General features: G+C 34.5%; 1 protein-coding gene across 1 annotated transcript in view; it reads right to left on the minus strand.

Annotated features, from left to right (window-relative positions):
* Positions 1 to 3,898: 3,898 nt before the first annotated feature.
* LOC106873581 (putative G protein-coupled receptor No18) overlaps positions 3,899 to 24,315 on the minus strand; it is a 183,176-nt gene continuing 162,759 nt past the window's right edge. The window contains exon 3 of the mRNA XM_052974335.2: positions 3,899 to 7,726. Coding sequence (XP_052830295.1) covers positions 5,618 to 6,952 — 1,335 coding nt within the window. The 5' untranslated portion in view covers positions 6,953 to 7,726 and the 3' untranslated portion in view covers positions 3,899 to 5,617. The remainder of the gene's footprint in view (positions 7,727 to 24,315) is intronic.

The following is a 24,315-nucleotide window of genomic DNA, read 5'->3' on the forward strand; positions in this document are numbered from 1 at the left end:
AGAACTGCGATAATACATCACAGATCAGACGTATCATATAACGGATTACAATGCCTATTAGTATGAACATCAATAACCTGCTACTCTCTCTTCTCGGTGAAGGTAAACAAGAAACAATGTGTTTTTGATTGAGTGGCAAAAAAGTGCTTCTCTATTGAAACTCATAAAATGTCTCTTTTCTAAATGGACGAATATATCAATCAAATATCTACGTTATTGTGTAACTCTCCTTATGATGATGATGATGATGATAATAATAATATATATATATATATATATATATATATATATATATATATATATATATATATATTATGTGTGTGTGTGTGTGTGTGTGTGTGTGTGTGTGTGTGTGTGTGTGTGTGTGTGTGTGTGTTTTGTGTGTCTGTTTGTCCCCCAACATCGCTTGACAACTGATGCTGGTGTTAACTTAGCGGTTCTGCAAAACATACTGATAGAATAAGTACTAGGCTTACAAAGAATAAGTCCTGGGGTGGATTTGTTCGACTAAATGCAGTGCTCCAGCATGGTCGCAGTCAAATGACTGAAACAGATAAAAGAATATGTGTCTTATTTGATTCATTATATTTCCGTTAAGCTTTTCTGTTTACGTACAATTTCAGGACCTCATTTGCGATGAGGATGTATTTCGCTCCCTTTTGAGATTCAAAAATTGAACCGAAATAGATGAGTATTTACAACCGGGGTAAATATTTAAAACATAATATTGGTTTCAAAGTTTGGCACAAGGAGAGAGCATGTCGGTTGGCATCAACCAAGGTTCACAACTGGTACTTACTTTACTGATCCTGAAAGGATGCAAATCAAAGCCGACCTCGGCCGAATTTGAACTCAGAACGTAGAATCGGACGAAAGGCATTTTGCCCGGCGTGCAAACAATTCAATTTCTTTATTGCCCACAGGAGGATAAACATAGAGGGGTTAAAGAAGGACAGACAAAAGGATTAAGTCGATTAGATCGACCCCAGTACGTAACTGGTACTTATTTAATCGACCCCGAAAGGGGAATGTATGTATGTAATATAATTTTCTGAAACTTAAGATGTTTTTCAATATGCTAGGTCACTGGTTTAAATTGATATTAATCTAATTAATAGCAATTTCTACCCTCATCATTTAAATATATATATATATATATATATATATATATATATATATATATATATATATTAAATGGTTTCTTTTCATAGTGATCTTCTTGAGAATTGGTGGCACTAGCACTTGTATCAGTTACAAGTCCAACACGTGATAGATATCTGAATCCCAACACACACACACACACACACACACACACACACACACACACACACACACACACACACACACTCACTCACTCTCTCTCTCACTCTCTCTCTCTATCTCTCTTACACACTCACATATTTTAACAGTGACTTCAAAGTTTTCACTCAAATGCCTTGGTCAGACCGTAAATTACTTTTTATATTGCAAACATTTTGTTTTTTGGTTTCACCTGTGTTTGGGGCAAAGTGTCTGGGAAATAGGTGCAGTTTTGTTGTATGTTTCTGTGACCTACAAAGATATCGTTTGAATAATCTAATTTGTTGAACAGAAAACAAATTTTGGTGAAAGAAAAGAAAGAAATAGAACCAAGAGAGAAAACAGAGAAGTTAAGCACAAATAGATGTGATGGAAAGGAAGAGAAATTTAGATAAAATATTGTTCTGGTCTTCTGGGTGTCATTAGTATTGCTGAAGTTAAATGGGTAACCTCTGCTAATGTTAGTTATATTTTGTGTAAGAAATTATTAGCAAAATTTATATTATTGCATATCAGAAATATGTTATTAAGCAACGCTTAGAAATCAACCTCTATGCATCAATAATGCGATGGAACAAACGCATACAAATGTCTTGTCAAGCCAAAAATTTTACATATTAATTTGACAAAGGAAACCGAACCGAAACGTCATCGTCACCGTCATACCTTTTCTTCTAGATATACTGTAGTGAGTGAAGGGTTTGTGTGTCAGCAGTGAAGGCTTAAATCGGTGCATCGAATAAAAATACCTTGTGGTATTTCAATGTATTCTGGTCACCTTTTCTCCTAACTTGTTAAAATAAATACCGAATGAGAGTAACAGTGTCGATATAATCGAATAATAGCCTTGAAAGCAGTATTTCCAAATGGTTGCAGCCCAATGACTGAAAAAACGCAAAAGAATGAAAAAAAAAAAAAAAAAATGCAGTATTCCTATTTAGAAACGAGAGAAAAAAATGAATAAAATCACCGGATGGACGCAACTGGAAGAACGTCTTTGGTCAGAAATTTACTTGTTCGGTGCTAACATTTTCATCTTGATAAGCATCATCGTCACTATAATCAACATCATCATCACCACCATCATCATCATTGTTATCAACATTGTCCTCCACCACCACCACCACCACCACCTCCTCCTCCTCCTCCTCCTCCTCCTCCTCAACTGCCTCCTTCTTTTCCACCTTCTCATTAACATCTCATCTTAATGGTCATTATTATAATTTCTATCATCATCACCATCATCATTATCATCGTCATCACCACCACCTTCATCCTCCTCTTCATCATCATCACTGTTGTCAACATCATCATCATCATCATCACCATCATCATCATCACCATCATCATCATCATCACCATCATCATCATCATCATCATCACCAACATCATCATCATCATCATCAACATCATCATCATCATCATCATCATCATCATCATCATCCTCACAATCATTTTCATCATCACGGTGTTGGAGTTGTCGAAACGACAGTGATGCGCAATGAAACGTTGCGCAGCGTCTAATGGCGTTTCTTAGAGCCCTGAATATGTTTTTGAGTGGAAAAAAAAATCTTGCTCGGAGTTGCTTTTCCTGTCCCTTTTCTTGGTGTAGGAACAGGAGCGAGGTGGAAAAAAAAAAAAAAAAAACAAATAACTGAAATTCTGTGGTCAGTCGATTTTACCGACTTTACGCCTCACCAATACTCCTCCACTGGCCTGCTAAAAACAGCAGTAATATCTCCCTCAAACAACATTGCTATCTTTAAAACAAAGAGGGAAGACCATATTGTATAATCTCTATGACTTAAAATAATATAGGATAATCATTATTGGAAGATCTTTAATCACAGAGATAATCAAAACAATACAACATCAAATTCTCCTTTAGATCAGTGTTTCCCAACCATATTTTCCTTATGGATCCCTTTAATTCCTATTTTACTCTATTAGACTCCCATACCAATACAATGTTTTAAAAGATCCTATTATATTATTTATACTTAAATATAAGGAATTGTATAAAAATTCAAAATATTTTATGTACTGGATAAGTATAACCAGTTTAATGAACATAATTCTTAACAGTAAAATCTTATATGGGCCTCTAAGGGTCACATGGACCCTCATTAAGGATCACTGCCTTAGATCTTTAATGTCTCCCCCTGCTAGAAAAAGCAACCAAAGCTCCCAGGAATAACGGCATCATACCGTCTTGAAAAAAGAAAGACACTACAAATATGTAGTTCTTTGTAAACATAGCCTAAGAACACAATCGGATGGCCATGGCAGGCACGACTTTGATCTCTAGTCGGCTCAGTTATTGTTAACACAGGGTAAACAACAACAACGACAATACTAGCAACAACAATTTCGTGATTCTATATATCTGATTAGAAATTCAATATTATTTATGATTACCTATAATTTTTCTTTTAATTTTTTAATTATCAGGAAAACACCGTGAAAGTGGAAAAAAAATTTGATTAGAAAAAAAAAACCTAAAATAAAAAAATAAAGATTAATTCTTAACTTACATCAACCTCGTACAAAAATAAAAAAGAAGGGAAGAATAAGAAAAACAAAAATAGTAACGACTCTATTACATCTATTCAAAAACGTCTTGAGATAATGAAAAAAAAAAACAATTTATTTTTGCATAATAAATCAGAACATTTATATCAACTAGTAACATTATTTTTTCCTGTTAAGTTTTCTTTACCGCTTATTTTGGTCCTCAATTTTCAAATTGATCTTGTAAGTATGTATATATATATATATATATATATATATATATATATATATATATATATATATATATATATATATATATATATATATATATATATATATATATATATATATATATATATATATATATATATATATATATATATATATACATATATATATATAAATTTTTTGTGAAGTGCAATAAAACAATGCAAAATATCATATGACATACTTTACCTGAACGGAGAAAGAAAACATTAATAACAATACAAAAGAAAACAATAGAAGAAGAAGAAGAAGAAGAAGAAGAAGAAGAAGAAGAAGAAGAAGAAGAAGAAGAAGAAGAAGAAGAAGAAGAAGAAGAAGAAGAAGAAGAGGAAGAGGAAGAATGAAAAGATGATGTACAACTTAACGTGTGAAAAAAAACCAGATCTTAATGCATGAATTGTAGAGAGCAACCAGGAAATACATACATCTGATTTTTCTGTTTATGTATATGTGTGTGTGTATGTGTGTAAATATTTGTGTATGTAGTATGTATCTCTATATGTGTGTATAATGTATATATATATATATATATATACATTATAAACGCACACACATACATGTATCTAAATATATACGTGTACTTTATGTGTATATACATATATGCATGCATAAATGTATATACATACATATATTCATACGTACATAGACATACACTCATTACATGGAATATATTAACAGTTGAGATTATAAATTTAAATTTTACAATACGTTTACAAGCAGTAATCTGGGACAGAATATCATTTATATAACTTATTTGGCAGACACATATGTCGGTGGGTGTTCTTTGGTCTTCAAAATATTCTATGGCATTGTCATCCAGTTGCGGGAGCGCCTGTTCTCTTGTATTATTTTTTCTGTCCAAGAATACTATCGGTAAACGTTATATATATATATATATATATATATATATATATATATATATATATATATATATATATATATATATGTGTGCATATACACACACTCACATACAAACATGTTCACGTGTTCACTTATACACACATGTAAAACACATAGCTCTACTTTTGTGTAAGAAAGATATTTGAAATGCAGCCATTTCAAGTTTTAATTCATTCCATGTATGACTCGACGCTTTCCAACAGTTATTTTGATATGATAGAAATTCGTCCATGTTTCAAATATGATTTATATACCGTTGCTATATTTTGAGTATTTGAAACTGAACGTTCTTATATTATTATTATTATTATTATTATTATTATTATTATTATTATTATTATTTGCATAAATTACTCCTCACGTGTTCATATTTTTTTGCGAGTTTTTTTGTCTTTTGAATATGGAAATACATATTTTTTTTCATATATACACAAGTGAAATCGTTCGGAATTCTTGAATTAGTTTTCCACTGTATCTTTCACACACATATATATATATATATATATATATATATATATATATATATATATATATATATATATATATATATATATACATATATTAGTTTATTTTTAGTGAAGACATATCAGAAATCATGATTGAATTCTTTTTTTTTTGCATCAAATTTTGTTAAGAAGTGTTACAGTTTGGATGTTTTGTCTCGCCCTTTTTTCTTGAAGCAAACGCCAGATAGAAGCATATAGAATGCCTTTCGAAATTCCTCATTAAATATGGTATATATCACAGGATTTAGTCCAGAATTTACGTATCCAAGCCATACTATAAAGAGTTCGGCGAAAATCGGAACGCCGCTGCATGATTGACAGAATGGTAGAATTAAATACATTAGAAAAAAAGGTAGCCAACACAGAATAAAGGCTAACATAACAATCCCAAGGATTCTGGTTGCTTTGCGTTCTTTGGATAAGGATATTTTTTGTTTTTTCTCAAAGAATGATTTCACCCTCTTACCCTTTCCTCTTCCGTGTTTTTCTTTCTCTTCTTTGGACAATCTGCTGTGAGTTCCGCCGTTTTGAGAAGTAACGCACACCTCTGTGACCGGACTTCTCAACTCTCCACTGTCAACGTGGATCTCTGAATTCATCTCAGCACCTTCGATTGATCTATCTTCTTGAACGGGAGTCGGGGGAGTGTCTTTATCCTTGGCAGGTGTTGATTCAGGGCTTTGTTCTTTCTTATCTTCTTTATTGGTTGAATTAGCTTTGATTTTACACATAGCAGTCTGTTCGCGTCGCTTTCGCAAACGGCGTCTAATGGCAAGAAAGATTTTGAAATAAATAAAAGTCATCATTATAAGAGGAATGTAAAATGAGCCGAAGGCGGAAAAGACTACGTAGCTGCGGTCATCTGTTAAGTGACACTGCATTTCGATTTCATTGTAGAGTTGTCCACTTTCATTCCAACCAAAGACAGGAGGAATTGAAACCATTGCACTAACAAACCACACAGCTGCAATCATTAATCCCACTCGTGTTGGTGTTCGTTTCTGAGCATAGTTTAATGGGTCGTGTATAGCCCAATATCGATCGACTGCAATAGCACAGAGATTCAAAATCGACGAAGTGCATAGAAGTACATCAAGCGTTAACCATATCTCGCAGAGCAGCCAGCCATAGATCCAGTATCCTAGGACAAGGTTCGACACATGAAATGGCATTACAAGAGCTGCTACTGATAAGTCAGACACAGCAAGAGAAACGATGAAAAAGTTTTGAACACTCCGAAGCGGTTTATAAAGAATAACAGACAAAATAACCAGAACATTTCCAAAAATGCATCCAACTATCATCAATGCCAGAAACAGGGAAATTAAAATATTTGTGACACTCGGAGTAGAATAAATAGTTTTATCTGAAAATGTCACGTTTTCATCACTAAAGTTTGTAAGGCTAAAATTTTGAAATGAAAATTCCTCTAAAGGAAAAATAGAACTCGTTGTTAATAAAATCTCCATCTTTGACGATATTTGAATATTTTCAGTGGTTGAAGAGAGATGAAATTGCTTTAAAATGAATCAGAATTTATTTTGCTTGTGATGGCATTTGATTGCATTATATATTTAAGTTGTAATTTGAAATTCAGTAGCATTTGTTTGCAATCTTAGATATGAGATCCACGTAAAATTTTATGTTTTATAGAATTAAAAGAAAAATCTACATATTCTAGAAAATGAGAATCACTTTCGTTAGAAATCTATGCCATCTGTCGCTTGATTTGTTTTATTTGTTTGAATTTGATGTTGGGTTTCTTATTAGGAAATAAAGAAATCATATCCGAACGTTTTCTATTTAATATGAAATGAGTTGGCGTCAGGAAAACTTGCAGAATTTTCTATGCATGTACATATTATGGAAATAAAATAAAACACAAAAACACAAACATCAAAACAAAGATATTTTTTTAAATGGTTCGCGCAGAAATCAACAAAATATTTACAATGTAGTTCAGAAAAATATCAATAAAATTTAAAAAGAAAAACGAAAACAAGACAAAAACAAAGATCCTTATTAGTAAATCTACAAGACAGATCGAAACTGTTTAATTTTTTTTTTGATCTTTGGAAATCGATGGAATCGAAAATTATGCTTTTCATGCAACTATTTTAGAATCCGATGATTTGGTTTTGTATACATCATATCTACAGTTCTACTTTGGCACTATCTGTTCATGTCTTGTAATGTGTCCGACTAGTCTTCAGTTTGTTGCGAATTCCGTCCTGAATCGTAATCTGAAAAGAAAAAGAAAGAAAACCAAAAATACAATAGATGTATTGTAGATAGTTGTATTAATAGATTAAAACGTATAAATATAACGTCCACGTTTTAAATAGTGATTTTAAAATAGGAAAGACAAGTTATTTATTGAAGCGAAAATAAAATAAATCTGATCGATCGATCTGCCCCGATGTTTTTAAAAGTAAGTAAATGTAATCCATCTTGTGGAATGTTAGTTTGAATTGCGTGACGTTAAACGGGAGAAAGAAAGATCTTAAGTTTGAACAGTTGGAAGGCGAAGAGGAAAAAAAAAGGAGAAGGGAAAAAAAGGGAAGCTGCACGTATAACGCATAACTTAGAAACAGCGCTAAGGATGTGCCAGCACACACGAGATTGAGACATGGCCGACCTCACACACTTCTCATGAGTAATTCCGGAAGAAGCTTCGTGAGACCACTGCTGAGACGCCTCCGAAAAAACAAAAACAAAGAAAAGCCGTTAGAAAACCGAGTATAGCAGCGACTCCATCAATTCCTAGGGATATCTGAAGAAGGAATTTTTATTCCGAAATATCATATCAGACTCTGGATGATTAAATTACAACAGTTCTTAGAGTCCATTGTTTGTATTATGGTGCTTTGTTGTGTCATTCAAAACATTTTATTCTTTACAAGGTGAAGTAATGTAGAATAAAATATTCGGCCCAGAAACATACCAACATTCCTTTACCCACGATACGATCCATGAGCTGGCTGTTCAATATTTTAATTAGTCAAGTATTTATGTTTTTTTTCACTTTATTACTGTCATGTATTGTGTAAATCAAACTTATAATTAATTACCGAAGGATTTGAACTCAGAACCGAGGATTAACGACCGAATATCATTTCAGAATTTTCGTCCTGTTCTCGACGATTTCTTTCATTGTATAAAATATTTCTTTCTAATTTCGGCACAAGGCCAGCAATTTTGAGGGCCGTAAGGAGTTGATTACATCAATTTCAGTGATTAACTGGAACTCATTCTATCGATCTCGAATGAATGAACAGCAAAGCCGAGCTCGACGGCATTTGAACTAAGAAGGCAAAGAGCCGGTAGATATACCGCTAAGCATCTTGTCCGGTGTGGTAAGAATTCTGCCCGCTCTCTACTCTTTCATTGTTTAAAAGTAATATGTTTAGCTTTAAGGAGCTGACTATTGCGAAGCATAAAGTAAACTGTAGATATTAACAAGCTGAGAGCACAATGCGATTTCAGATTCAGTTTGAAACTAATTTCGTTGTACTTCATATTTCCTGTGTACTAAAACATATAACCATTTGTGCCTAATCGAATGAAAATATTTTTATTCGATGGGAAAATGCACTGGGAGCTTCAGTTAATAAAATACGAGGTGATTTAGTCATGTTGGATATAATTAGGTGATTTATTCTTAAAAAAAATTTGTTTTCTGTTTATTTGGGCATCATTAATAATCACAGTTTAAGGCGCTTGTCAGGTCCCTGTATACAGTATTATGTCAATTAGCCTCCCAAATGACCGGTCATAAATGTAGGAAATAAAATAATTATTGTGTGACTGCAGCCTCGTGCTTACTACAGGTGTTCCTATTAATTAGTTTTGCTTAGTTTTGCTTCTTTTCGAGTCAACTCGACGACGAATTTACAGAATCGTTAAGGCATTGGACGATATGATTTCAGCGTTTTGAGTTCGAATCCTTTAAGGTCAACGCTGTCTTTTATCTTTCAAGTGTCAACAAAGTAATAATTTAGAGTAGTAGATAGCAGAATCGTTAGAGAGTCAGACGAGATATCTCACAGTATCTGGCCCGTCTCTTGCGATCTGAGTTCAAATATTGCTATGGCCTTCTTGGGTGGTAGGCAAAATCTGTCGCTCGGTTTAATCTCACCACCTGGTTCCTGGTCCTTGAGAGTATCAATAATCAATTGGTTCAGGTCTCCAGTTAAACTCACAAGTCATTAGTCGGCCTGGGAGTAGACTGCTGCCGAAGGTGCTGCACAGTGGGGCTGAACACGGAACGACGTATTTCCAAAGCGTATCAATAAAAAGAATAATGTAAACTAAATTGTCTTATGAACCGAGAGTAACAAAAAACATTAAACAAAAGGAAGACGACAAACTTGCAGAATCGTTAGAACGTAGGATAAAATGTCTCTTCGTATGTTTTCCGGCTTTTAAAGATCTGAGTTTAAAACCCACCGGAATCAATTTTGCTTTTTATCCTTTCAGACTCAATAAATTATGTACCTGTCAAGAACTGGCCTAAATATAATTGACCATTCTATTAACCCTAAATTTTTAAATTTTGTAAACTTAAAAAAAAAAAAAAATTCTTAGGCTTCTTGCCTGCGAAGAATAATTATTAACGAACGGCACCATAAGTGACTGCCAAAATATAAGAACTGCTTGGTTGGTGTCATTTCCGCAAAATAGAACTTCTTTTATCTTCTGCTTCTATCAGACACTAGATTGCGGTCATGTTGAGGCATAGCCTTGAAGTGTTTAGTCGAATAAATCAACTCCAGTACTTATTTTTAAGCCTGATTTTTCGGGCACGTAAACAAACCATTACCGGTTGGCAAGCTGTGGTTGAAGACAAATGCAAACACCCCACCACCACTACTACCCCCCCCCCCCATACACACACACGCATACATACGGTTAGATTCTTACAATTTATCTTTACAAATTCACTCACAAGGCTTTGATTAGCACCGAGATGTAGTAGAAGACACATGCCCAAGGGGCTACGCTGTGGGATTGAACCCGGAACCATGTAGCTGAGAAGCATGCTTCTTACCACACAGCCATACTTGCGGCTATGCAAATATTTTAATGACCACAACAATCCAGTATTAAATTAAATAACTGCGTTAATGGCACTCACAGCCGTCTCTTTCCGTTGATTCCCCAAAACACTGGAAGCACATTCGCGTTCTTTATACAGTTTAAAACCAATTATTAGGAGATTCCTGTTTAATGTTTACCAATATCACGAAGACAGAGATTCTGCGTCTTCGCTTTATTTTTTAGCTTTTAAGACGCATTAAATTTCTCTTAAACTAATCTATACAAACCGAGACAATCGAAATTGACCTGCCAAACTACCACAGCCAACTGCAGTGTGTAATAAAATGTTAAGTCTATCATGATAACTAGATTCCAGTGTCTGCAAGTTGAACAGCTTAAAGTGGTTATTATCAAATTCTAAACAAAACGAAAACACAAATAAACACCTTGGATAACTTTTTCTTTTTAACTTGACAAACTTAACAGATTTTAACAATTTCTCACAGACAGCAGCAAATATAATTTATAATTTTATTATTGTAATGATAATCTTTCTTAATCACATGTATCAAGTTATCAGATAGAAGCGTTTCAAACCATAACAAAGTTATCAGCATCGCTTGCTAATAAAGGCATGTAGTTGTTATCTTGTTATCACGTATTCGGTACATAACGCCCCCACCTAAGCTGGAAAATATTTAGCAAATCAATTACGCTGTAGATATTATATTATGATACACACGCATACACCCACATGCACTCACGCGTGTGTGTGTGTGTGTGTGTCTGTGTGTGGCCAGAAAAATTACAGTTTGCGACTTAGCTCCAGTTCCCCAAAACTTACAATTTCAAAAATCATACACATGTGAAACCGGTTAAATGGATTAATTTAAATTTAAATAAATCTTCATACATACTCTGAAATTTCGGCTATCTATCTATCTATCTATCTATCTATCTATCTATCTGTTTGTTTTATACGAGATTGTACTAAAAATTTCCCGGACTATGGCAGCACATAGTTGCGTGCGCAGTGAGAGCAAGCAGTGACTTTTATGAGGCAGCGTACCGAGTGACACCGCTGTGTTTCCTTCACAAGTAGCGAAATTTGTATTTTTGTGATTACATGTATGCTATAGTCTGCGATCTTTGTCTTGGACAGGAAGTTGGAATTTAGAACTGGAAGGAGATGATGTCAAAACTAAAGGTAAATAAATTATTTCTTATTAAATAGAACTAGTCCGGGAACTTTATGATACCACCTCTCCTTTTCTCTCTCTCTCTCTCTATATATATATACATACGTATATGTATATACTTATATCTATACGTATATATATGCATATGTGGGCACAGGACGTCACAGACGTGTACAACAATAAAGTACGAAGTACGAGTACATGAAACATGAACTATTCTTTCGAACAACGAAAGACACAAATGGAAAACAAAAGAAACAACATAAAGAACGATCCTTCATCAGTTGTTGGCTGTTTTTCTAGTCTCATATTTCGAGCAGCTCGCTTAGCAACCATTAGGTCTTGGGGAGATTTTGTTTTGACTGTTTCTCATTGTGAGAAAGAAGATTTACTGTCGACCTTGAGGGTTAGTTATTTCGTATTTGTTTCCTTTTTGGTAAACCATGAGTCTGGTTTAAAACTAATAAATAAAATTTGATGTTACAAATGTAAATGTTGTTGCGTCTGTGTGTGTTCCCCTCCACCACCATTCGACAATTGGTGTGAGTTTATTTACGTTCTCGTGAATTTGCGTGTTACGATAGTAACCCTGTTCGACCGATGGAATAAGTAACAAAACTTGTTTTTAAAAGCAAATACTAGGGTCTCTTTGTTCAATTAAACTCTTCAAGGCTATACTCCAGCTTGACAATAGTCTAATAACTGAAACAAGTAAAAGAAGAAGGAAAATGTATATCTGCTCTATTCGCACAGAAAATAATCGTTTATCACTGAGTATTATCATAAGAATTGTTAGATTCTGTGTCGTAAGAATATATATTTTATTACGAAGTTTAAAATTTGCGTTCAAAATAGGACAGAGATAAATAGATAGGAAGGTAGACAGATAGCGAGTGAGAGTGAGTGAGCGAGAGCGAGTGAGAGTGAGTGAGAGAGAGAGAGTTAATACCAAACAGTCGTATCACAAGCTGAATCTCAATAAAGCAAAAGTCAGGTGTTTTGAGAATCTTTAATGTATGTCGTGTATACTAATACAGTTTCGACCACATGGGGCTCTTGTGGAATATATTCGCTTCACCGTAATTATAGTCTCGTACTTACTGTTAAAGCAGATAGTGCTGGAGGAAAAACACCACAAACAACACGCATCAGGTGTGTGTGCGTGCGTGTGTGTCAGAGAGAGTGAGAGTATATATATATATATATATATATATATATATATATATATACATATGTATTTGTATGAATGTATATATATATATATATATATATATATATATATATATATATATATATATATATATATATATATATACATTCATACAAATACATATGTACACATGCATATATGTCTGTATGTACATATGCATTTAAATGTAAGTTTATCTATACAAGAGTATGTTTATATACGAGTGTGTGAGTGTGTATATATGTGTATATATAATATATATATATATATATATATATATATATAAAATCAATCCAAACAAACGTAGAAAAAACATAAAAAAACAATGCGAGGATGTGGTACATGTGCAAAGTATTAAAAAAAACGCCCAGCGAAAGAAAGGTGGTTTTAGGTTTCGAGCAAAGCTCTTCTTCAGAAACAGGAGGCAGAGGAAAGTCCAAGAGAAAAGGAAGATAGAGGGAAAAAATCGCCAGCAATCCACATGTAGTAACATTTTCTATGTATATATGTATGTATACTTGTGTGTGCGTCTGCGTGTGTATAGAAAAAAAATGAATAAACATATAAGCTACTGCTTATATCTTTGGTCCCTACGCACGTTTCACACTGGGGGTGATTTACATCATCCTCTACAGTGGATGTTCTAAGTATAATTTGATCCTGAACCACAGTAGTTTTTCAAGGGAATATTTTATTGCATTATGTTCCACAGAACAAATGCCCTTTGCACCCGTCTCTTCCCCCACTCTCTCTTTTATATGTGTGTGTATTTATATGTAGGGATATATCATTTAGGTAGTGTAGTTCCTCCATACTCATATCATACCCGCAGGTATTGGCCTGCAATTGTTTAAAGCTCACAGGACTTAGTGGGGATGGGGCTGCAGGATTCATGGAATTTTCCCTATCATTGAGATATATATATATGTTAATACTAATATTTGCTGCCGGATTTGGTCTGTTATGCCACCCGCAATTATTAATTGCGCAAGTGGTGAGCGCATAATGCATCTTACCTCGGGGGACTCTAACCATCTAAATCATCCTGGACGAAGTAAAAAACAAAAAAAACAGAAGCCGAAAGGTTCTGTGGTTTACACCTTCATTTTTGTTTTTACAAATTAAATCTCTACCGAAATATTTGTCGAATATTCTAAAATTTCTTACATAACAACATACCCAACATTTCCACAGTAAACTTTTCTGATTATGCTACACTCAACTTTGAATATATATTCGCGATTTCTAATAAGGAAAATGTGGTGTATTTTGTAAGATTAATTCTTGTAATCCAGAGTATAATAATTGTAATAACAGCTATGTTAATGTGACAAGTAACATTATTAGCTGTACTAAAGGCGGCTAGCGGGCAAAATCGTTACCGCAAAATGCATCGCGGCATTTCGTCCGCCTTTACGGTCCGATTTCAAACTCCGTCAAAGTCAACTCTTCCTTTCTGGGCCCATAAAACAGGTACCAGTCGGTTACGACGACAGCGACTAAAGGTTGAAATGTAAGATCAACTCCAGCAGGATTTGAACTCAGAACATAAAGATGGACGAAATACCGCTAAGCATTTTGACCGATGTGCTAACGATTCTGCCAGCGAGCTGCTTTAATAATAATCATAATAATGACAATTAGAAGAATCGTATTGACAATATTACCGATATTATGGAGAGAAATATAGATATTACCCTCAAAGGCATCAATGCTAATGATATTTTAACACGTTATGAAGAGCTGTAATTGTATTGTAGGCAAACATTTCCCTCAGTGTTGTCTTGCTTTCATTATAATATTCATAGATACACAGCTCAAACTACGCAACAGCATTCGACAAAAATATCCATTGGTTCTACCGATTTCAAGTGATCTTATATAGATAATCTCAGTTCATTTTCATGCTACACGCAAATCTAGCTCGTTAGCAAATTATATCAATTACCTCAAAGCTAAGAACATTTCCTGTAATATTTCCTGGTCAATTATTAGGATTGGAAGACCTTACCAAAGTGGCTAATCTGCATGCGATCTATGCTTTTGGGATTTGCTGGAAATATTACGAGAGAATAGATGTCTATCCATCAACAAACAGCGGGAAGCAATTACATTTTGCAGACACTAAATTTTTCAAACGTTTACTTTCACCAGATATCAAGTTACGTCAATCATATTAAACAACTATTAACCATTATTTCGATCCAACATGCTCGTCCTAACTTTCCTATAGCCTTCTTTATTTATATAAATAAAAGCAGCCTATTAAGATTATGATATACTTTTATTCCTGCATCTTAAAGGCTTTAAAATTCCTTTTATAATTTATCTTTTATTAGTTTTATCATCTTATTATCTTATCTTTCTGCTCCTTTTGTATTTTTCATTGCGGTTCCGGTCTTGTCTGGTCTACACGCTTCAATGCTTCTACTGTGCTAAAGCTGCCGAAAGGCCACCTGCCAATGGCTTAGCAAGGAAAGCCTAGCTATTTTCTTTTTATCTTTTCCCTTTCTTTCTTTCAAAGAATTCGCTTTGATCTTCTTTCTATGCTCGATTCTCAATAAAGTTAACTCTATGATCTGTCGTGACTAGTCTGATTCTAACAAACTCTAGCCATTTCATATATTCTCTACTCTTTTTTTTTCTTGTATTTTCTGTTCCTTTCTCTTTCCTATACAAATCACATCACTGTTCTTTCCCCCTCACATTTGCTTACATTTCAATTCCAATCTCACAACCTTTATTGCTCTCACTTTTTCCATCTTAGTAGAGCAACTTTAATCTCCAACTCTTCCCGTCATTTTAGCGATGTTTCTATGCTTTTAAATATGTTCTTACTGTGCTAACATTTGTATATATGTGTGTACATATACAGGTATATGTATGTGTGTAGTATATTTATTCTTCTATTCTTTTCTTTGTTTCGGTCATTTGACTACGGCCATGCTGGAGCACCACCACCTTTAGTCGAACAAATCGACCCTTGGACTTATTCTTTGTAAGCCTGGTACTTATTCTATCGGTCTCTTTTGCCGAACCACTAGGTTACGGGGATGTGAACAGACCATCATCGGTTGTCAAGCGATGGCGGGGGGGGGGGGACAAACACAGACACAGAAATACACACACACACACACACACACACACACACACACACACACACACGCACACACACACACACACACAGAGTTTATGTAGTAGAGCGCTTATTTAGCATGCGACAGTTACCGGGATCAATGCCTGAATTCTCCACTTCTTTATTATAGTTATAAGCAAAGCTGTGTGGTAAGAAGTTTGCTTCTCAACCACATGCCACAGTTATGTATGTATGTATGTATGGATCTATCTATCTATCTATCTATCTATCTATCTATCTATCAATCTATCTACCTACCTCTCTGTCTGTCTGTCTATCTATATACCTACCTCTCTGTCTGTCTGTCTACTTCGCTACCAACCTATCTATGTACTTCTCAATCTCTATAGCTGTCTACTAGTTTTCTTGCTCATGAACAAAAGACAGTGCCATTGAATATCAACAGATCATTGAAGCGTCCACTGGTTATCTGACAGCCAATCCTTTCAGCCAGCTGTGACATCGCATCAATATATCGCTTAAAAAGTTAAGTAAATACATAGGGAATTTCCGCTTTAATATTTATAAAAGATTTCCATAATTTTTACTTGAATGATGCTAATTTCTCAATCTAAACAAGCAGTAAAATAACAAGATTTAATTTTAATATCTTTTTATTCATTTGAAATTTTCTTCAATTTTATAAATCCATGATAAAAAAACGAATGGACAAAAAGAAAAGAAAATAATAATAAAAATTTCAAAAAAAAACCAGAGTGACAGAAGAAGAAAATCAGCCATGTCAGCTTGTCTGTTAAGATGAACATTAAGAATTTGGTAATGAAATGAAGAAATCAATGAACGCCATTGGCCAACGGAACATTTCTATAACATTGCTTCATTGTTTTCAAAAGTGATCGTTGTTTATTTTGTGTGTGAGTTTAGCCTATTGATTTAAAAATATACATGAATGAATTAAAAGATAAAATCAATCTTCTACAATATTGAAGTTTAGAAACCGTTGATTTAATCCGATTTCGTACAGACGCCAACGCTCTTTTGCACTCTGGCCCATGTTTACAGTTATGGCTCATTCTAACAAGCGTGTTACTTGCTGAAATAAATTTGTCTGAGATTCTTCGTGCTGTAACCTAAAATATTTAGGTGGGAGATTCTCGTTGAAGAGTTTGACAAGTTCAGTGGCCCTGAGAGGTGAAGAATCATTTCATTTCAGCTACATGCCCTTCATCTCTGAATGAAGCAGATAAAATGTTGTTGTCACTTTGCCAGCAAGAGAATAACACTCTCCGTGTTTCTCAATATTCAGACAAAGAACCAGAAACCGAAGCGTTAGATTATTTATTCCTCGCAGCAGTCGGACAGTTCTAACAAAAAGCAGTGGCTAGCAATCTATCATGGCAGAGACTAACAAAGTGTTGTATTAAATCTGAGTGAAACAGAGTTAATTTAAGGAGATACCTCTTATTACGTCAGCTGACGAGACCGCTTCTGCACTGTGGGATGCACCACAACTAGTTTTATAGTTTTCCACCTGCACGGGATCGATGCAGGTTGTGTCGAAACGATCGTTCGGAGAAATAAAGTTTCCCGTGTTTCCATCTTCCGTCTCTATCATTTGTTATATATATATATATATATATATATACGCGTGTGTGTGGGGGGGGGGGGGGTGTAAAGAAAATACCAGTCATTCTCTCCTTTAAAAGCAGCATATCCTCGATATGAGGCAAAGTATTTCCGCTTTCCATCGAACTGCTTGCTGCATTTTATTCCTCCAAATTACTTAAGGGACGTGTATTGTTCATTTCTGCTTCCCTTTCTGCGCAAGCTCTGTATAATGCTAAACGCCATCTTAAATTTGCTGACGTCAGTTTCTCTTTTGTTTTGTTTTCCTTGTTCTTTATACTTCGCAAAAAGAAGAAAAACAAAGATGTCCTGGTAGAAAAAGAAGGCGCTAGCGGTGGTGGTGATGATTGGGAAAGCATACATCTGAACATTACACTTAGCTTGCACTTCTTTTAAACTAAATACGATGTTATTTCACTTCTCAACCATAAATATGTACTTGAAGAAGGTAAATAGCACGTTGAGTTGCTTTTTTATTTAATTATTGCTGTATGTAGTTTATCTTCATATCCTCACCAAATAAAGGGGTTAAACCGCTAGGTCGTCTTCCCCTTTGGCATTGCCGTTTCGTGAACACCATATTATCAGGAGGGAATAATCAATATTAGATGTTAAATATTTCTCATCTCTGAAACGTCCCATTTATTGATCAAACTATTTGTTTCGTGTTTTGCTATCCTTGTTTGTAATATCCATTTGAAAGGAGCGCTGTAAAAAATGTGTTTGTAAAATTGTGAGAAAAATCGTTTGGTAGTATTTACTGCACGTGATACCCTATGGGGTCATAAACTGACGAATATTTCAAAATAAGATATGTCGTTGGGGTGAGTAAAACATGAATTATTTGCATTTGGTTCGCCATCAATTCTTGTTGGAAACGTTATAAATTCTCTTTTCTAGGAGAATCGGATATTTAAAAAAACTTTTACGCTAATGTTTTCAAGAGTTTTACAAATTGCTAAACATACCAGACACTAAACACAAATTCCTCCATTCACACTTTCTATGTTTCTTTTTTTCTTTGATTTTTTTATTTTTAATATTTACAATGTAAGTATTGACTACGGGAACGTGAAAATAAAGTAATTTCCCTTTGGACAGCTTGAGGAAGTAAAACAATACAAAACAAAGAACACGAAACATTCATGCTTTACTATCGATATAATATTGATATAAGCAATTCCATGCGATAAAAATTTGCATTGCGTAGAAATTTGCATGTTTTCGTAACTGCCGGAGGGACAAAGGGAACTTCTGAAAAGTTGAGAATGGTTTTCCTGGTGAAATTTTTTTCTTTAACACCATATTCTAAAGGTGTCTTTTATCTTTTTTCTCGTTTCAGTCTTTGGATTTCGGCCATGCTGCAGCACTGCACTGAAGTGCTTAGTTGAAGAAATTGATCCCAGTGCTTATTTAAAAGCCTGGTGCTTATTCTACCGACCATTTTAACAAACTGCTAAGCTGCGCGAATGTAAACAAACTAACGCCGTTACTTACATTTGACGGATATTTGTCCTCATCTTGTTTGTTATTGTTTCGGCTGATATATATCAGTCGAAACGTTGCGTTAACAACAAACAAGATGAGCACAAATAATCGTCAAATGTAAATAATGTAAATAATTCCTCATCTCTTAAATATAGAACTGAATAAACTAACGCCGGTCGTCAAACGGTGGAGACAAACACACTCATCACACACACACACACACACACACACGCATGTACACACACACATACACACACACATACACACACACACACACAAACACACATACATACACACACATGTAAATGTATATACGCCGGGCTTCCATTGGGGATTCACATAGTTTCCGCCTATCAAAATCTCTCACAAGGTATTAGTCGGACCTGAAGGATATTGTAGAATACACTTACCGAAGGTGCTGCGCAGTGGCACAGAACACAAAACCAAGTGGTGCAAAGCTTCTCGACCACGCAGCCACGTCTGCGACGACTGCCAATTTCTTTTATCAATTCACAATGGCCAGCATTGCCAAATTATGAAAACTTCAATAACATCTAAGGCAATATTATTTGCTTTTGATGTTATTTCTTTGTCATTAACAACAAGAGAAAGTTGTTTTACGACTGTGTTTCCAGGTTAATTCCTGAGATATTTTCTCGTGTTTTTTAAATTTCTGTTGATTGCGTGCTAATGTCACTGGAAATATATGAAAGTAATATTTGTGAAACAGATTTCAACAGACTTTGGGGCACAGTTGTCTCTGTTTTTATCCGTGGGTCAATCTTGATTAAGCGTATCTATGATATGACATTCCATCAGTGAACAACCCTTCTATTTTTCTCTAGGCACAGTGCATCAAGGAGTACAATATCCAATGTATCCATTCCTAAGACGGTAAGGTGTGATCTGAAGGAGATTTGGTTGCTATTGTTAGCAGCTCACTCCAATCGATCCACCGTGTAGAAGCTCTTGATGACGTAATCGTTTTTGGTCTGACAAAATAAACGACATTTTCTCTGTTCACTTCAAAATCGATATTTGTTCGTCTTCTAAGAGAATAAATACTTTCTTCTTAGAGTTTACATTCTCCAGTGTTTGATATGAAGAGGTTTCTTCTGGGTTCTTTGTTGCTATTTTCAAAACTTGCTTTTTCAACTTTCTTTAACTCTTTTCTGTCTGTCTGTGGCGATTAAGAATTGATGTATCATGGTTTTTATCTCTTATTTTTCTTCATTTGGTTAATATTATTCCGCATGTTTAGTGTTATTTCTACCTAAATCAGCAGCAGACAATAAATGTTGCAGTAACATACATCAATTATAAATATGAGCAAAATAAAAGTCAAAAACCACTTCTTTATTTCACACACGTTGCTAACCTCAGTCTCATATCGATCGCGATATTTTCAAGCCATATAAAGATACACCACATTTAATTGTGAATAAAGACTGTCATATTCTGCTGTAATATATCACGTATATACATACCTAACGTATAAGTATTTCCAGGTTGGTCCAAATTAACAAGTAATTCATTAAATCTCGTAATTGTGATTACTCAACCAGTGACCGAACCATCGAGGTTACGAGCATTGGAGGTTATTTGAAACGCCGTGTGTATCTTTTTTCTAATCCTCCAAAGTTCACAATCCACGATTTAAAATAATTTGTTAATCCTCAGGTTGATTCTAAGTATTTTTGTGAATAGATGGTAGCACTGCAACGTAACTATTGAGCATGTGTCAGCCTTTTAACATCAACACATAGAAATGATAAATTCCATACCCATTTCTTCCATTTTGTAATTTGAGCAGATGAAATACAAATAGTAATTAGAGAATATCATGATAACTAATAGTATTATCAGGAATAAAGTTTTGGTAGAAATCCTACATTTCAGTGGTGGACTTCTGTCATTTCAACACAAGACGCTTCAACAAGACACAGCTACACAATGTTATTAGATGAGAAAGCGTGACGGAGTTGCCGCTATCAAGTTGGTTTGTTTGAACAATCTGTACGATGAATATTATTATAGCAGACATGGTTTGTGCAGGGCCAGTCATGCTCTCTTATCCTTCAATTTTATATTGGTCAGTTACGACAAGTGCCACCAGCCCAGTAAGTATCAGGATGTAGGATATGTATGGAGTTGACTTCTATTAGATGAACAGGCAAAAAGCTGAAGGGCCTCATCTACCCAGGGTCAGTTGGAGGCTTGTGTGAATGGTGCTCTTCCTGATGCAATTCTGTGATATTCTAAATAACCCATGGTCGGCACCCTAACAAGTGCTGCTACTCTAGATCACTTGGAAATAATAGTGTTCAAAAGGTGGGTCCACATCTTCAAAACCCTAGAATTCTTGAATCAGAGCTCAACCATTGAATGCAGTTAAAAATCACAGGAGGGACCTGTAAATGGTTAAAGACTAAAAGGAGCATGCACGAATAAAAGCAAAAGAACTGTAAATATGAAAATAGCGGGGTTTATTAGGGCACTGGGTCTTGAAATAATATTTTTTCAAACTACAAAACACATCGTAACCATTCTAATTTCTCTCTTCGTGTTTTTCACCAGGAGCAATATATTTGAACATTTCATTGAACAATATTCTGAACGAATTATCTTTTACAGAAACAAATAGAAATACTTATGTCGAGGTAAAGTAAGGTGGTTCCATCAAGAACCCTGTTCAAACCGAAAGATGCTGGGAGAAGCGTTAAGCATAAGGGAATTTCAAACAAAAGTTTATCAACTAATATTAGAACTAATTGTCTACCTATCAGTTTCTAAAGCATCGTTGACTATTTAGAGAATACGAATTGACTATCACTGAGAAGTAGGATTGGTAAAGAAAGAAAAGAAGGAACTGATTACTGGTGAAAAACGAACGAAAAGGAAGACCGATGCGGTGAAAGAAATGAAATGCTCCAGTACACGTTATAATTAGCATTATAAGGTTGGATATAGCTTCGTAACATGATTCCATTTAATAGCTTCTACCATTGTTCTGACCAGTTTCTAGGACTCACTTTTATTTCATTCACGAGAACAATAGACTTTCTGAATGCATTTCTAAACTCGCCAGTATTGTTCCGCAGGATTTTCGTACACTGTAAACTTTTGAGGAAATTCACAACAGCATATTTTTTCTTATTTTCTTTAAGACTCAACGTTCATTTTCTCGCACCTTTCTCTAGCATTTCCAAGTTACACTTTCCATACAATTCTTAAAGAATAAGCTGTACCGTTTTATATTTTTCTTTTCAGCGAATTTACTACACCTGCTTACCAAACTCGCTACACTATTACACCTATTCTCCATACATTTTTCGTTTTATATAATAGTCATTCCCTAACATACATGCATACATACATACATACACACACACACATACATACATACATAGATGTATACATGCATATATACGTACGTACATACATACATACATAAACACACATACGTACATATATGCATACATACGTACATACATACGTACATACATACATAAACACCTGCGTACAAACGTACATACAGACATAAACGCATACATACGTACGTACGTACATACATACATAGATACATACATACATAGATACATACATACATAGATACATACATACATACACACATACATACATATGTTCATAGGTGACAGCTGCAACTCGGTTTCGAGCAATTCCATCGCAGGATCGTTCCCTTAAAGCTGCACAGATGTGGATTTTCAGTTCTGCTCGGGATGTACACTCTTTTGTAGAGATGAGGCAATGGCGTGTGTCTCATGCCACACGCATTCAGGCAGTTACCACCCGCACTAACACACGCCTTCATTACATCAGGGAATTTTTCATTGTGTTCAATCGTTTTCGGCTAGAGCAGGGATTCTCAGCCATTTATCCATGGACCCCTTTGATCACTATTTTTTTTTTTTTTGTGGACCCCCAAAGCTATTAGATGTTTATAGAAACTCCTTTCAAAATTTATATTTTGCTTTTTACATCTTTGACTGTCAGAAACTAATGGCAAGAAAAATATCTAGTTTGATGCAAAATACATTATGATGTTCCTTCTAATTTTATGATTAAGCTCTTTAACAAGTGTCAGATAAGAAAAGTGTCTTCTCCTGTATTAGATTATAGACAGATAAGTAAGTTCTTATTGCACAGAAGGGTGAAAGAAGACACCAATTTCTTTGATGTGAATTTTTCATTCAGTTTCCTATAATAATTGAACAAAAAAAAAACATTCAAATGATTCTACTGTCTTGAAATATGGGTTAATCAACACTAAATATAATATGCCAGGAGACAGGATGGTCACAGCTTGAACGCTGGACAAACAATGTGTTCTCAAGGTGCAAAATTATTTCTTGCCGTTCGAGCAAATTATTTCAGAGGACAGTAATGGTTAGAAATCTGCAGGAAGCGAGTTCCAAAACATAAAAGTACAAGGTTTTACAAAGTCTATAAAATACTCACAGAATCATCACCAAACGACATCAACAATTGTAAATATTCTAAAAACAAATATTCTATGAGAAAAAGAACATTAACGACGAATGAAGTACCAACGATGAAAAAAAAAACAAAAAAAATAAACAACAACCCCAGAACTGGAAATACCGTTATCTTTTTTCTCAACATAACAGTTTTGCATAGAATACATTTAAAAATATACGCTTGAAACGGAGAATTAAACTTCCTAAAACACGACACACACAAGAAACCTAAAAATTCTACATTATCGGCATAAAAAGCAGCTTCATGGAAGTAAAAAATTTTATTGTGACACATCACATCCAGGCAGTAATAATTCAGGATACATTATTATTACCACAGCAGAGAACAGCCAGTATTCGAAAATATAAATTTAAACAAGACTAGAGAGACCGTTTCACGGTAGAGTTGGTCTTATGAAGACAAAAATAAATGAATAAAAAATGCCATATATTTCATAAGCGACATGCAAACTAACAGAAAACGGCACTCTACGATAAATACGTGTTTTGAAAATAAAATCCAGCAAATTAAAAACTAAAATAACAACAAAGCATATTAGAATAATGAACACAAACATATATAGGCAAGAATTTTACACACCAAACCTGCAGCTTCATAGTAGAAAAAGTATGAAGCATAAACATACATAAAAGCAACCAAATGTTCACATTTGGTCAACTGAAAGAAGCAACA

This window comes from Octopus bimaculoides, chromosome 18 (genome assembly GCF_046866305.1).
Source record: "Octopus bimaculoides isolate indiv1 chromosome 18, ASM4686630v1, whole genome shotgun sequence".
Taxonomy (NCBI): domain Eukaryota; kingdom Metazoa; phylum Mollusca; class Cephalopoda; order Octopoda; family Octopodidae; genus Octopus; species Octopus bimaculoides.